Source organism: Physcomitrium patens, chromosome 20 (assembly GCF_059467195.1).
Source record: "Physcomitrium patens ecotype Gransden chromosome 20, ASM5946719v1, whole genome shotgun sequence".
In the NCBI taxonomy this organism is placed as follows: domain Eukaryota; kingdom Viridiplantae; phylum Streptophyta; class Bryopsida; order Funariales; family Funariaceae; genus Physcomitrium; species Physcomitrium patens.
This window is the reverse complement of record NC_143429.1, coordinates 9,123,591-9,139,444: the sequence shown is the minus strand read 5'-3', so window position 1 is coordinate 9,139,444 and position 15,854 is coordinate 9,123,591. Positions and strand designations below refer to the sequence as shown.

At 38.7% G+C, this 15,854-nt stretch overlaps 1 protein-coding gene across 2 annotated transcripts; it reads left to right on the top strand.

The window, feature by feature from the left end:
• The first annotated feature begins 6,369 nt into the window (after positions 1-6,369).
• Positions 6,370-14,626, top strand: LOC112273310 (uncharacterized). Of its 2 annotated transcripts, none has more exons than XM_024501930.3 (19): positions 6,370-7,031; positions 7,262-7,408; positions 7,553-7,612; positions 7,739-7,883; positions 8,478-8,635; positions 8,749-8,836; positions 9,001-9,070; positions 9,229-9,318; positions 9,438-11,430; positions 11,533-11,662; positions 11,873-11,969; positions 12,185-12,294; positions 12,566-12,637; positions 12,891-12,980; positions 13,133-13,290; positions 13,452-13,503; positions 13,628-13,762; positions 13,908-14,032; positions 14,202-14,626. In XM_024501930.3, exons 2-19 carry the CDS (start codon positions 7,350-7,352, stop codon positions 14,389-14,391), a joined length of 3,822 nt encoding a protein of 1,273 aa, XP_024357698.1. In that variant the 5' UTR covers positions 6,370-7,031; positions 7,262-7,349; the 3' UTR covers positions 14,392-14,626. The 2 variants fall into 2 exon arrangements, with proteins under 2 accessions (XP_024357698.1, XP_024357700.1); XM_024501932.2 differs by having other exon boundaries at positions 6,849-6,990.
• Positions 14,627-15,854: the final 1,228 nt, after the last annotated feature.

The following is a 15,854-nucleotide window of genomic DNA, read 5'->3' as shown; positions in this document are numbered from 1 at the left end:
CAAGGACTACAATCTATTTTATTTCTTGCATTTTATTTCCTTGATTTAATTATGACTAGATTTGGTCAAAAAAATTGTCTTTTTTTTCATCTTTTTAAATCACCTCCCTTTCGTCTTGTTCTATTGTAAAAAAATTTCTTTCAAATGCAATCTTATTTCATTTAAATCACTCTTTTATTTATAGTTTTTTTTGTAAACAAACCTTAATTCTCTCACTTTCTTGCTTAAATAGAATCAAGTGCTTTGTTATTACATTGGTTTTCAATTGTAATGACTCTACAAACGCATTATCCATTATGTGGCACCTTTTTAGAGATTCTCTTTTGGACTCTGAAACAAGTATTTGAATCTTCTTTCTTGAGATAATGGTAGCCATTTTGCCAGCTAATAGACATCTGAGAAGAGATGGTGATGGTGACAAGAACAAGAACAAAGGAAAAATAGAGAATAATAAGAAATTATGTTCCTCCTTGCACGTTTCATCAGGTTTATCTTGCAATAAGGCTTCTTAAGTATTCTAAAGTTATGTTTTCTTAAGAAATAAGTTAAAATAGAATGATGGCAATAGTGAGTAGATAATTTTTACCACTATCATATAATAACATGATTGTATGGTAAAAAAGAAAAGAAAAGAAAAGAAAGATGTTATTATAGAAAGGCTTAGTAAAAAGATGCAATAAAAAGAAATGATAAATTATAAAAAGGTAGTAAAAATTTTAGTTTTAATATTATCTTTTATAAAAGGAACTTCTATTTACTATATAGAGGTATAAATAAATCAAATCTAAGTAAATGAAATAAGAAATTAATATCAATATATTTAAGAGAGAGTTAACAATAAGTTAAAGTAAAATTTATCTCAAATTATGAATTATCAACTTGGGCCAAAATCAGATCCCAAGGCATAAAACCATGCCTTTATGGCAACTCTAGGGTTCTTTTGCAAATGAAAAAGTAGAATTTGAGAGAAGACTTCATAAGATTGTTTGAAGCATTGGTTTCAAGTAATTTGAATATGTAATGACTTTGTAAGAGCTTTGCAAAGTCAAGGTTGTTTTGGATGACTCTAGGTTTTGTGAAATAAAATAGGATTTATAATTTGGATAATTTTTTGAATTTTGCATCAAATCTATGAGTTAAATTTTTATAAGGTTGAAAGTATAATTATATTATATGTATGTTGTAAATTTGAGTTTAATTGGATTATTGGATTAGAGATTATTGCAGTTCAAGTGGGTTAGGAACTTCAAAATTGGACTTTTAGGTCTAGTAAGATTATCCAAGATGTGCAACAATCTTTAAATTGAATTAAATTGATTTGTATTAGAGCTAATATTTGACTTAACTTCTAAGACTTGTACAAACTTTGAGAGCAAGTTAATGGTTCAATTATGAGTTATTGTTGCTAGAATATCAATAATAGAGATAAAGATGGAAGACAGCCAATATTCAAGTGGATTATGATGTTTTTCTTCCATTTGGTAAGTTCAATTCTCTTCAAATTTATTGTGCTTGTTGTTAACTAAGAGATTGTGAAGTATATAAAATTTTAAGTAAAATCATTAATTTAGTCAATAGATATTGGGTTCTAAAATTGCCCTAGGATTGATTTGAATTGGGTAGACTTCAATAAGAGTTGGTTTGAATTGATTTGAATTAGTTAGGTTTTGATTAGGATTTGTTTAAAAATTGATTAGAGTTTGATTTAGGATTTAGAAATTGGTTAAGATTTTATTTAAGATATAAGATTTGATTAGGATTTGGTTTAGACTTTAGAATCTTTTTAATTTTTTTTAAGGATTTCTTTAAGATTCTTGTAGATTACTTTTAGATTTCTTTAGGATTTTATTTTTTATTTTTTATTTTTTGAATTTCTTTCAAATTTCTTTAAAAACTTTAAAGATTTTATAAGGATTTTTTTAAAGATTCTTTTAGATTTTTTAAAAATTTCTTTAGGATTTCTTTTGAATTTCTTTAGGATTTCTTTGTGTTTCTTTTATATTTTATTTGAAAATTTAATTGGATTTTATTATATTTATTAAGCTTAAATTGTAATTTATATATGATTCTATTATAGTTGTTAGGACTTGTTGTTGAAAATTTCTTTTTATCTTCCATAGTCAAGTATCCGACATATTCTCAAGCAAGACTTTAGGTAATATAACACGACTATGGAATCTATCTTGCAAAGAAGGATCACATTGTTGTGATGTAATATGACTAATATGTAAAAGAGGTAAAAAAATTATTATATTATAGAAGATCTTAATTCAAGTATTCTAGCAAATTATCTTAGAAAATAGACAATAGTCCAAAGAAAAGTAAAACTAAAGGTGTAAATGCTATATTTTTACAAAATAGTCTTCTATTTACTTTGTAAGGCCATAATAAGGCAAAATAAGGTAAATTAGAAAAATAAAAGATATGAGCATATGTAGGAGGAAGTTAGGAGTTGATTTTAATAAAAATTAACTCAAAAAGGCAAAATTTGATACCCTGAGATGACCGGTAATAAACTTGGGTCGAAATCAGATCCTAAGGGACAAAACTGGGCACCTATAACTACTTCAAGGTTCTTTTGTAGATTAGAAAGCAAGATTTGAGAGCAAACTTAATAGAATTTCTTTAAAAATTGATTTTAAGTGATTTAAGTGTGTAGTGACTTTATAAGAGCTTTGCAAAGTCACAATTGTTTTGGGTGATTTTGGAATTTGTGAAATAAAAAGGATATTATATTTTAGAGAATTTCGTGAATTTGATAGTAGATCTATAGTTTAAATTTTGAGAACTTATGAAAATAGATATCTAAAGTATATGTTGTAATTTTGAGCTTGATCAAATAGTTGAATTAAAGGTTATTAAATTTCAAGTAGGTTGAAGTCTTGGAAATTGGACTTTGAAGGACAGTTAGGATTTCTAAGATCTTTAGCAATCTACTAATTGGATTGGAGTGAAATTTATATATGAGGATAATAGACTTGATTTACTATACATATGCGAAATTTGAAAACAATTGAATAATTTAAAAAAGAGATATTGGCACTAGAAGTTCAACATTTAGATTGAAGTAGGAGTCTAGCCAATACCCAAGCAAATTTCAGGGTTTTTCTTCTATTTGGTAAAAGCAATTATCTTCAAATTTTGTGTGTTTGTTACTAATTTAGTTTTTAAAAAGTGTGTAAAATTTTAAATAAGATTGATAGTTTAATCAATAGATATTGAGGTTTTAAATTGTACTAAGATTAAGTTGAGTTGATTAGATTTGGTTAGGATTTGGTCTAGGATTAGAGTTAGATTAGGATTTAGGATTTGATTAAAGTTTAATTAGGATTTAGGATTGAATTAGAATTTAGGATTTAGATTAGAATTTGCTTAGAATTTAGGATTTAAGATTTGCTTAAGATTTAGGATTTAGGATTTGCTTAAGATTTAGAATTTAGGATATGTTTAGGATTTCATTAAAGTTTGGTTAGGATTTAAGATTGGACTAGGATTTAGGATTTGAGTTAGGATTTACTTAGGATTTAGGATTTAGAATTTTCTTAGGATTTAGAGTTTAGGATTTGCTTAGGGTTTAGGATTTGGTCTAGGATTTGATTGAAGTCCTTTAGAACTTCAACTAAGATTAAATTAGGACTTGATTGAGATTTATTTAAGATATATTTGTGATTATTCTAATATTTCTTTAGGATTTCTTATGGATTCTTTTAAAGTTTATTGTGGATTTCTTTTGAATTTGATTAAAACTTGCTTAACATTGTTAAGGTTTAATTAGAGTTTATTCAATATTCTATTAGAATTAGGATTTTGTTGTTATAATTTCCATTCTACCTTCTATAGCCAAGTGTTCAATGCATTCTTGAACAAGACTTCATATAATATGACAATATTTAGCCTCACATTATACAAAACAAAAATTCTTTTTAAGAATAGACATATGTCTTCTAACTTTGCAACTACAATATATATACCCTGCTTATGATCCTTTTCATTGATGCCAATGTCAGTCGCTATTGACCCATCATAGGCAGTCACTTATTTGGCCTTAAAAATATATAGTCAATCTAATATGTTGATTGTAGAAAGATTGAATTTATCCTTTGATGCTTTCTTTACTAAAGCATGCATGTGTAGTAGAGGTATAGATTTTGACATTTGTTTTTTTTGCATACCCCAATCTTGCATAAACCATACAACTTTTGGAAGTTTGTTGGATTTTTTATCCAAGAAACAATTGCAACATACTTGGATACCTCAAAATGACCTTCTTTGCTATAGTTTGCAATGCTAGAGCTCTTCTTTGGAAGCATATAGGTAGGCAAAGGAATAAGAAAAGATAAGAAAAAAAAAAGAAAAAAAAAAAGATGGATGTAGAATATAATAGTTAAAATTAAGTCAACATGTTATGTTGACTTGATATTATTTGATATTTCATAAAATTATAAATGTCACATATTTATTGGAGCAAATATCAAGGCTACCAAGATTTGAATGGTAATATTTTGGATATGATATTTTGAATGATCCTGAGAATATTTTGAATGATCTTGGAAATATCAAGTGGTGAAATTATTTGGTTTTGTAATTTGCCATGTTTGAAATTCCTAATAATAAACTTTGGATTCTCTTCTAAACATAGACATAGTGTATATATAAGGAGATTAGATGCCTTCATACCTTTAAACCATGGCTAATAAATACATAGGTTAATAATAAATAAAATAAAGAAATAAATAAAAACTTGCTTATTTTTCTGAACGGACCACAACACACTGCAACAATGCGAAGTCGAGAAACCAGCGGCGGCGAGGAAATGAAGCATGCGGAATTGAAGGAAAGCTTTTCAATCCTCACGGCAAGCACCACCAGGATGAGGATTCCACCACCACCGGGTTTGAGTCCCCGCCCACTCTGCCACGATCTGTGCTACCACCGCAGCGGATCTTCTTCCAGCTTCTTCCACCAGAATCCCTGATGTAGATTCTCGTCGCTGCACAGCCAATCCTGTGCTTGCTTGCTTTCTGCCACTATCGTTGGCGCTAGTGCCATAACGGCGGCGCTCGCTGGCTCGTCACACACGACAACATATGAATATATAAGTCGAGAAAAAGCGGAAAGAGTAAATTACACAAGCAAACCACACCTCTTCCGGCGATAGAACACTTCGGGGAATTCCCACGAACCGCAGCGCGTCCACGGTTGCTGCCTCGCGGAGAAGAACGCCACAACCACGACTCAATGAGTCACAACACCAGAACAAACTCGCTTGTGTGGCTACGACGCTGTCATCGACGCGAGTTTTAGAATACGTGCACGGCGTCTCTCAGCTCATGCCTAATCGTTGACTATTGGAGAGTCAGAGCAGAGTGGCGTCTTTATCCGGCTCTTTCATACAGGTGTCACGAATGCACTGTTGCAGCAACATTCCGGGGTCAAAAAGCGCGAGTGAGGAGGGTGAGTTGCGGGAAGTGGGATTCCACACACCGTCGAAGTCCAGTGCGTCTAAAGAGGAACTTGAGTGCTCGCTGCGTGCAGGACGGGAGACTGTGGGCCTGGTGAAGTGCGCCAGAGCGCCAGCAAAGGGTCCGCAACGCCGCCGCTCTCATGGCTGCGGCCCGTCATGCTTCCATTCTGGCCGCCTGCTCTTTTCTCTTGCCTCTGTCTCTATTTGTTGCCTTTTCTATTGGATATTTTGGATTTAGTTTTCCTTTATGTGTCCTCTGTCGTTCAGACAGCTTGTGCTATCTGACTTCAGAAATTTAGTTCACACCAGTTCTTGTTAATTTAGAATCTTTTGTTTGTGTGTGTTTCGTGGTGCTTTTTTTTTCTTCGTAAAATTTGCACGTGTAAAAATCATTGAACTTGGGATTTGTTTTCAGATATTATTTTAAAACGATATGATTGATTCCATAGTTTCGACAATTAAAGGTCAAAATGAAACGAACTCATAAGCAACACACTACACATGCACCACATAGCGCAGGCTCTACAAATATGTTCAACTCCACACCACAGAGGCCAAGAGTTATCCAGTGACTCGGTGAAGGGAGCTACGGGAGAGAACTCAGTGTTGGGTGGAAAGCCCCAAGACCGCGTGGAATACACTCCCGCCCGGCTTCTGCATGGCCAGTCACCGACCCTGTTTCGATTCTCAAAGCAAATTCCGGTCACCAATCAACTGAGTCCAGCAAAATTGGCGGGAGCCGCTTTTGAAAAGCATGCAGGGGACATTATGCACCGCCCACCGGGCATGGAGGAGGCGGGTCGGAACACGGCAGGCACCGGGTCGGAAAACCACCGCCTTGAGTACTTTCCTACCCGCCTATCTTCCTACCAACTTGGTTCAACCCCCGTTCCGATGCGGAGGCCACCGTTGGCGTTCCGTTGCTCCGTCTTCGTCGCCGTCGCCCTCGTCGTCGTCTCCCTCGTCGTCGTCTCCTTCGCGGGATGCGTCTTCTGCAATTATCATTCGCAGCTACCTCCAAGGCACATTCAGTTCGTTCGTGAAGCTACCATCCCTCCTGTGGAAGCATCCGTTCAGGGTTCGTGAATCGTCTCCTCATTTTGCAAGCAGGCAGGCTAACCCTCATCTCCCCCACCACGAGCCAGTGTTGGCGTTCTGGCAGCTTCGTGGCTGGTGGAAGATTGTAGGGAGAGCCCGCGGTGGTGGTTGCTAGTTGGTGTTTAGATGGTGCTGTGATGTGACGGGGCGATGTCGTGGAAGTTTTGGTAGTTTCGTGAGTTGGGTTTTTGGGGATTTCGGATACTTCGACTCTAAGGAGTCAAGTGGAATTTTGGGAGGGGTGTGCAATTTAGAGGTTTGCAGTGTTGGCGGAATGCGGGGAGGGTAGCTACTGCCAGCGATGCACCTGGATACCATACTTCGGGCTGGGGTCTGTTGGAGGACGCTGGACTTTGTTAAGAAAGTTATGCCCGTTTGCTTTTGATTGGTTGGGTGGAGAAGAGTAGGTGGGAGGTGGATTCGAACAGGTGATTGAGTTACTGGACCTCCTACTGGGTTAGAGAGCTTGGTGAGTTAAAAAAAACAAGCCAATTTTGAATTTGAGTGGTTGGTTTTATTGATCTGGGACAAGCTTGGGGCGTCTGACATAATGCACGTGGATCGACATTGTGATGTCGAATCCAGCTGAATTGTTTGGTCTTGGGAATGGCACTGTTATCGAAGGATGGTTTGGAGCTATTCGGATTGGGATGACCTATTTTGCTGAGACTGACGTGCAATTACTGGCTGGCTTTCCAGAGAGGCTCATATTCTGTTCCGGCTTCACCAAGAGGGTTGTGGGGGATTAGGGATCTTTTCATTTAGGGGTTGTCTGCCGACAGTTTGCATGGCCATGAATACATACGAAAATAGCTCTTCGGAAAGCCGCGATGATGACTTGCGCAGGTTCGTTCATTTTCCCTCTGGCAAGCAATTAGGAACTAGGGTACAAGATTAGTGCGGGCATGGCTTTCAGTCATTGGATCAAACTTGGTTTACAGGGCGAGGATCTGCATGAGTTACATCTAAGTAATTGTGCTTGTTTTGCAGGACAATTCTTAATTTCGTTTCGGAGTATTCTGGCAATGACCCCCTTGAGCCATGGTTACGGTAAGTCTTAGTTCAGCATAGTTGTTTGCAAAAGTTACGTAGGCAATGAACAGCTTATTTTATTCCTAATTTGGGATTGAAATTTAAGATCACGTCTTTTCTAAGATGTGATTTTTGGCCAAACAGGTGCATAAAGTGGTTGAAGGAGATGAACCCGCCAGGTAATGTGCAGGTAGTTCTGAAGGAAGTGCTGGAACTTACTGGGAATGAGTTTCTGGCGGACAACAGATACAAATCGGACCTTCGTTATTTGAGAGTTTGGATACAATACGTAAGTCTTCCAGTACATCCCTAGAATTTTGGTCTCACTACTGGCAGAATCCACAATGCACGCTAACTCCCCTTTGAAGTTCTGCCAACATCCTCTGTTTAGATTTCACAGAAAGATGGTGATGTTCCACTTTATGCGACTATTGCCCAAACTGTAGTGTATTTGTAGTCAACCCATTACTAATCACGATAGTAATTGTGATAAAATGCTCGTACGAGTTACTAATAGCGACACGTAGGCCAGGGAAAGTACTAAGTTACAGTCTGACTGACAGACCGTTGATTCCATCCTGTGTCGAGCTTAAGATCCTCCTGAATGGTTCACGAGTCCAGTAAGAATGCGTGTAACTCTTAGCTCGGCTTTGCAATAAAGAAAACTTCAACATACTTCCCACTTTTGCACGTATTTTGTGCATTTCATGGACCCTTTCCTCCACGTAGAATGTTCTTTGTTGTTTTTTCTGAAGTTTCTTGTGGCTTTAGTCCACCAGTGGCTGAAAGTATTGCTAGGAGTGAGCTTTCCGCTGGAGCTGTAGCTTGGAATGTAGAGATTTGGTTGATCAGCAACTTAATTCATATCGGTACTCGCTTGCAGGCAGATTGCTGTGTGGACCGGGGAGGCATTTTCCCCTTTCTAGAGGCGAATGGGATTGGACTGGGGCATGGGCTGTTCTACGAGGCGTATGCTATGTTGCTGGAATCTTCTAGAGACTTCGCCAAGGCCGATTATGTCTTTCAACTTGGCATATCTAGGCATGAGCATTTCTCTTGCAAATGATTGTTTGTCTTGATATGAATTATTTAATAATTTTGTTCATTCAGGATGTCAATTTGTTGCCAACTCATTTCCGGGGGCATGGGTGCAGGGGAGCACAACCACTTGAAAGAGTGATGCTCATGTACAACAACTTTCGCGGCCGAATGCTTGCACGCCAGAAGCGTAAACAGCGACAGGTTTCTTCTCAATGCCTAAAGTGTACTGGTATCCTTTTAGTTGTACCAGTGATTAACACGTAAGGTTCGCATTTTCGGAACAATGACTGACGTTTTTTCTGTAACAGTTATTTATCAATGACGTATTCTTGACAAGAGTGTGTATCGCAACTGAGGTCTTGCAGGAGCAAGAACTGAAGGCTTTGTTAGCCAGAGGAGCACAGAGACCTCTTTCTGGCAGTAATGGCATCCAAGGTAGACCACATGTATTTAATATTGTTTAACATGCTGATCTCGGATTTAGCTATTGCAGACGTTTGGATGTTACTTTTACTTCAGCTATTATCATCAATCTTCTACTTCGTCTTCTTTTTCTATTTTGAGACTAACAAACAGGTGTTAAAAATACACAGGATTGCCAACAATGCCTCCTTTTCAGAATAGTGCAAGAGAAGACCCTCTTCCAGACATGCAAGTTAGTGTTGGTGGTTACAATGGTCCTGGTAAGTGAGTTTCTCTGTCACTATACTTAAATTTAGATAATTCTGGAATGAGGATCTCGTTAGTGTGTAGAACATAGTTCTGGGTTGCTAATAATATGAAGTTGTGTCATCTGTTGCAGCACCGGTGTTAATTGGATCCAAAATCTACGAGAGCACCGCAGTTAAAGCCGAGTCCAGTTTTGAGGAAGAAAGAATGCGTCATTGGGTGCATAATAAATCCTCGCAGTTACGTTCTGCAACGTATAATGCTCCTGTAGCCTTCAACAACGTACAGAACATGTCAAACTCGATTCACACGGATACACGAACCAGGGTGAACGAAGTGAATCATAATCCTTATAGACCTGGTATCAGAATGGACTCTATGCCCAACCAAATGCCAGGTCAGAAAACAGAGACTTCAAATGGTTTTCGTAACAGTGTCCCAAAGCTCTCACAGTCTGTTAGGTCATCACAGCCTGCAGATGCTGGAAATGTTCTCTCCAATGATTCATTTGGTGGTGAGAAGCACTTAACGAGACCAGCTACATCGAGTTTTGTGACTGCAGTGCAGCAACATCGCAGTCTTCCGTTGCCTCATAGGGACTTGCCCCAGACTGGGAGGTCACACACAAATGAAAATTTAAAAGGAATGGAACGAAATGGAAATCTTGCAGAACCAGCTGGTCATAGTGAGAATATTGATGATGTCACCATCGTGACTAAATCGGTGACAGATGATATTATGGCGATGTTCGCTGACTCGAGACCTGCCTCCTTGCACTCTGAAACTACTGTTAGACCTCCATCTGCTCATGAAAACTCTTTCAAGACTGAAAGGTCATACACAAATGAGAACGTGAGAGGGATGGAAAGAAATTGCAGTTCTGGAGAACGGGCTGGTCAAAGTAAGATTGTTGACGATGCCACTATTATGACTAAATCCGTAACGGATGATATCATGGCGATGTTCAGCGACCCAAGAGAGACATCATCTCGCTCTGAAGCAGTAGCACAAGAATATGCAAGTCCTCTGGCGTCGCACAGGGGCATGCCCAAGATTGAGAAGTCATACACAAACGAGAACTTAGCGGGGACAGTAGTCAATGTCAGCAGTGTGCAGCGACCTGGTCAGAGTGAGGTTCTTGATGATCTCACTATGGACTCTAAATCGGTGACAGATGATATAATGTCGATGTTCAGCGACTCTTTTGCACGTAAGGAACCTGGTCAGAGAGGCGTGACCTCTAGCTTTGCGAAGACCACCGTGCCTTACGCAGGTACTCAGAAAGGCACACCACCTGTTAATGGAGGACTTAGAGCTCCTGTAGCACCGAATCAACCTGTTCGCAAGTCTGCCAATGCAAGCGCTCCACATAACAGTCCGAGTACCTCTATTCCTAGTGATTCAGAGTCCAGAACTTTAAACGTTGCAGCAGATTACAAAGGGATCACCGCCTCAATACAGCAACAGTCTAGCCATATTGCTGTTGGAGGAAAAAGTATGGCGGCTGAAGGCGTTAAGCCGGAAGCGTCGGCACATACCAGTTGGAGTTCAGATAATCAAGTGCATAATAAGGCTGCTACCATTCACCCACGGGAGTTCGTCAGCGTTCATAAAGATGTCGCTTCGAGTAGCACGTCTGCTGTGGACACTGAAGCTCCTCCTAATCAGAAGAGCATGGAGCAGACAGCTGTTGGACTACGGATCACGAAGGAAAGCAGAGGCAGCATTCCTGATGAACACTCTAAGCCAGATCAAGGTACAGCACAGGGCCGGAGCTGTGGAAAAAATAGAGTAAACAATGAATATAGTGTGTATGACGATAGCAGTATTAGATCAACTTCGAGCCGAAAACGCTCAAGCTGGTCTACTAGCGCCAAGGGTAGTACTCATTGTATCTATCTTAGCGATGAAGAAGAAAAGATCGACAATAGGGACAACAAGAAGCAAAAGGTGCAGGTTGCATCTACCACCTTCAACGAAGGATCTGGAGTCCGGGAGAGTGGTACTCCTGTTATGGACAGATCCGACGTCACGAGGGAGCAGCAACCCTCGCAGTATTCTCCAATCGTCTGCTCGACTCCAAGCAAAAGCATTACCACCTTCAAAGGATCAACTTCTCTGCAAAGGTGGGATCCTATTCTTGTGGTCATATTGCTGTGAACTTCAATTTCCACTTGATTTCATTTAAAACGATTCAATAACTCCTAGTCTTATTTTTTGGGGGGCAGGAATATCTTGGAGCCTACACTTTCTAGGACGGAGCACAGGAAGAAACCGGGAGGACAATTATATCCATGGGAGCAATCACTGCTAGCTAGTTTATTGAAAGAGTTAGACCCGCCATTGTCCAAATATAAGGTGAGTTGGTTGAGCATATTCTACTTTGCAACTTCCACATATTCTTAAATTATCTTCAATTGATAGAGAAATGGAATGGGCTCGAGCCATGTGCTGCCATCTAGGCGTTGTAGAGAAGCTGGTTTCAGGAAATGAATGTTGTTGCCGCAAATCAAATATTTTATTCATTTATAGCATGATTTCCTCAATTTTATTATTTCTTCTACGCAGGGATATATTTACAGCTCCAAGAAATATTCAGGAAAAGTATCTTTGGCCACTTTTGCTTCCACCAAACCCGGTGTGAAGAACAAACCATTAGAGTTGGGTATGTATGAGGACAATGACCAGTCTGTTTTTCGATTTCGAAAGCTGTGTTATACATCTTAAATAAGAGGAAAAGTATATTATGCTCGATCTTTACCTTGAAAGTTGGTAGACGGAGGGCTTATCTTTGAATGGCTCATCTTTTCTGAAGACTGTTGTTACCTCTATGATTTTTAATCTGTTAATGCGTTTTGCGTTTGTTACTAAGTGATGCAGGCTGCAGCAAGTATCAGTTGAAGGGATGTACAGGTCGTGGCGCATTTGCTCAAGTCTACTTAGCTGATGCTCTTCACAATAATGGAGATAGCCATCGTGTAGTGCTTAAAGTAAGATAATCCCTGGAATGATTGAAGTGTAGATACACATTCAGGACCCTTTTGGATCGATATCATTATGTGCCTTGCTCAGCATCACGATCTATAATTCTCAGAAGCTATAAATAATTGCTTTCCGAAATCTAATGTGAACCTCAGGGTTTGCAGTGTCTGTTACGTCTCTTTCTATTGCCCAGCCCTTCTAATTCTGAATAGTATATATGATTTATATGTTATATCTTATGTTGAGATAATCGATCAATACTGAAAACTGGTGTCTCAGGTTCAAAAGCCACCCTGTCCTTGGGAATTCTATATATATCGTCAGCTTGATGTGCGTATCCTTTCAGAAGAGGTACTTACCTCATACCCCTTAAAAGTGCTGTATTTTTAGCTGAAACATAACGTCAGAAGGAAAGGACGATCCTCTTTTTTCTGCATTTGCAGGAACAGGAAAAACGGGTGAAGGTTCTGAGAATGGACACGTCTGCATTGCGTTGAGATAGTGTTGCTGTGATAGATATCATTATCATTATTATTATTATTATTATCATCGCCCTCACCAGCATCATCATCATCTGTTCACAAACCATTGGTGCTGGCTGTAGAGATGCTCATACGGATGCGCCCAGAATATTCACATCTATGCGGATTGTAGCTTCATGGAATGCGACTTTGGTCAATACGGAACCCTTCAGGTATGAACTACTGCATTTAAATTGAAGCTGTGGATACAAGAATTAAACGTGCATTTTCCAAAAAAAATTGTGCGCCATCTAGCACATGCAATTTGTACGCTGGAGTTTCACCTGCTCGATTCTAATATCAGCTTGCATTTACTGGAGTGCAGGATGTTATCAATTCTTATCTCAGTAAGGGCCAACGAATGGATGAAGCTTTGTGCATTTTCTACACCATAGAAATGTTGCACATGTTGGAAAATCTTCATAAAGTTGGTCTCATTCATGGAGACTTCAAACCTGACAATCTGCTTATACGCAGCAGCAGGTGCAGCCTCATTTACCTTCACACTATGGGATCGTTTTCTCGAAAAATATGAGACTGATTCTGACACTTGACTTTGAGTTTTGAGGAAGATATTTTCCGAAATCAATCTGAGTTTGACCGACGTTGCTAACCGTGTGCTTGTTGGTTTCTTGGCTTTGCAGTGAGAATCTGGGAGTTTGGACTCCTGATAAGTCAGGTTCCTGGAAGCAGCAGGTCAGACCTTGTAGCAGTCCTTTCTGTGCTGTAAGATGGTTCTAGTTCTTGAATAAGACGTGTGAACTAGGCAATCTGTATATTAAATTATTTCAATCTGACAATGGTGTCCATTCCTGTTCAGGGTGTGTGTCTCATAGATTGGGGTCGCAGCATTGACCTTACTCTCTTCGCTGAAGGAACGGAATTTGTGGGCGACAGCAAGACTGATGGGTTTCGGTGCACAGAAATGATTGAGAAGAAACCGTGGACTTTTCAGGTGCTTTAACTCAAGCAAAGTTGTATCTATTTCTCTCATTGTAACGTATCTGCCTGAATCTGAGCGAGTAAATTTTTAGCTAGCAAGTATGATCAGTAATTGCTGTTCAGTGTTGTGATACTTAACCACATTCATTATCCGGCAGGTGGATACATATGGCTTGTGTGGGGTTGCACACTGCCTTTTGCACGGGAACTATATGGAGATAGATAAGCGCTCAAGCAATGGGGCCCCACAGGTCGTTTACCGCCCGAAGGCGCCTTATAAAAGGTAATTTGTGCCTTTTAGCTTTCTGGATGCGGAACATGGTGCTAACACTGTCAGTTAGCATCATGTTTGAAGTCTTCTGGTTATCAAATTTGTTACGAAGACTATGTCCTGATCAAAATTGTGAATTTGGTAACTTGAAAGTAGCCTAAGTTCCGGAAACGTACTGCAGGTATTGGAACGTGAATTTGTGGCAGAATTTTTTCGAGACACTGCTTAACTTGAAGACCGACAAGAGCTATGACACTTTGAATAAGTTGCGTAGGTCATTTGAAGATTATTTGTGTAGCGATTCAGCTTTAACGAAAAAACTGAGAGACCTATTGACGAAGCAGAACACTATGCTTCTCAGCCGGAAGTGAATGCACTTCTTAATTGTGTATCATGATTCCTTATATTGGTGACCCCACAACCTCGCTCTTGGTCGAGTCTTTCTACTTTGAGGATGAGAAATTCAATTGTAAAATATAGAAATGCTGCCTTTACTTGGACAACACTTAGTATTCGAACTCTTTCCAGTTAGTTAATTAATTCCGTCTTTTGAGTAGATTCTCACAAATTTGCCACTTTCTGCAATATATTATTTGCATCACCTGACCTCTTTAGCTGGCCTTATTTGGCTTGTTTTTACACCAGTTTGCCTGTTCTTTTGGTTAATCGCTGCAGTAATTGGTAGCCGATATATTTCAGCCCACGGTTGCAAATCTGCCCTTCTCGGGTAAATTTTACGAATTGATTGAATGAATGCCATTGCGGTTCAGAGCTTGAACGTTGGAAACTGAGTGTGGTCCTTGTCCCTGGGTGTGATTTCTCTGAGCAACCCTCACATGTTTGACTTGTGGCTTTCCCTTGACTCTACACGCTAACAGGCGAAACATTAAATCAACTGCCCCACTACCGCGATGTAGTTGAATTGCAAGATTTATGGTCAGTAATCTTGTTGAGTCATTGACAAGGACTGGCATTGTGTGACAAGTGGGATGCAGGAAGACAACTTGGGAACTTGTCTCAATACATACCCTAAATAGCTTGTGCTATGAGTACTCACAGATTGAACCCAAATTTCCTCAAACATTTACTAAATTTCTACACCTTGAACAGTGCATAACAACTTTAGATGGATGATATACCACTATTGTCATGTTGCACACACAAAAATTAAAACTCATTTACAAGTTCTCGTTGGCAATTTAGTGCTTGGATACAGTATACCCTGAGGTAAAGATGAAGTGTGCAGCTCTTTCTTCTGTGGCCATGAAGGTCAACTTCATTTCATTCTGGGCTCATGATGCATACAATCATAATACTAGAGTAAATCATACAAAACTGCACAATCTTCTATGTTGTTTGCTAGGTCAATGCTGTATTTTGTATTGGGTAAGCAATAGCTACAACATGCCTATGAAACCCATAAAAAAGAGTAACCAAAATTTAATTATGTGTTTTAAAAAAACATACAGTAAGAACAATTATTTGTTACAGGAAACTTATCATTGTACAGGAGTGGGGCCAAGAGTTCTGTTTCTGATTCCCTAGTTTTATTATAAATTGCAATATTGCACTGTACATTGTGTTTGGGATGTTGTTTTCAAGCAGTTCTTGCTCTCACTGCTGCTCCTTGTTAAATTGCCAGGTATATTGTTCAATGTAACAAAATTATATGGAGTGTGGATTATTTAAGCTCATTGAGCTAAAGCTGGTGCCCTGTTCATCTCTATTTGTAGATTGTAGAATGAAGTCAATGTGCCCGCATTTACCATTACAAATAGCATATGAATGTATGAATGACATTTCACTCTAAACTTCACATGAAAGTGTTTTTTGG

Bases quoted from the DNA above. Each gene is read 5' to 3' on its own strand.
- LOC112273310 (XM_024501930.3), top strand. From the start codon at position 7,350: ATGGCCATGAATACATACGAAAATAGCTCTTCGGAAAGCCGCGATGAT. The intron at 13,504-13,627 runs GTCAGACCTTGT...ATTCCTGTTCAG, and splicing joins CAGGTTCCTGGAAGCAGCAG to GGTGTGTGTCTCATAGATTG. The intron at 13,763-13,907 runs GTGCTTTAACTC...ATTATCCGGCAG, and splicing joins AGAAACCGTGGACTTTTCAG to GTGGATACATATGGCTTGTG.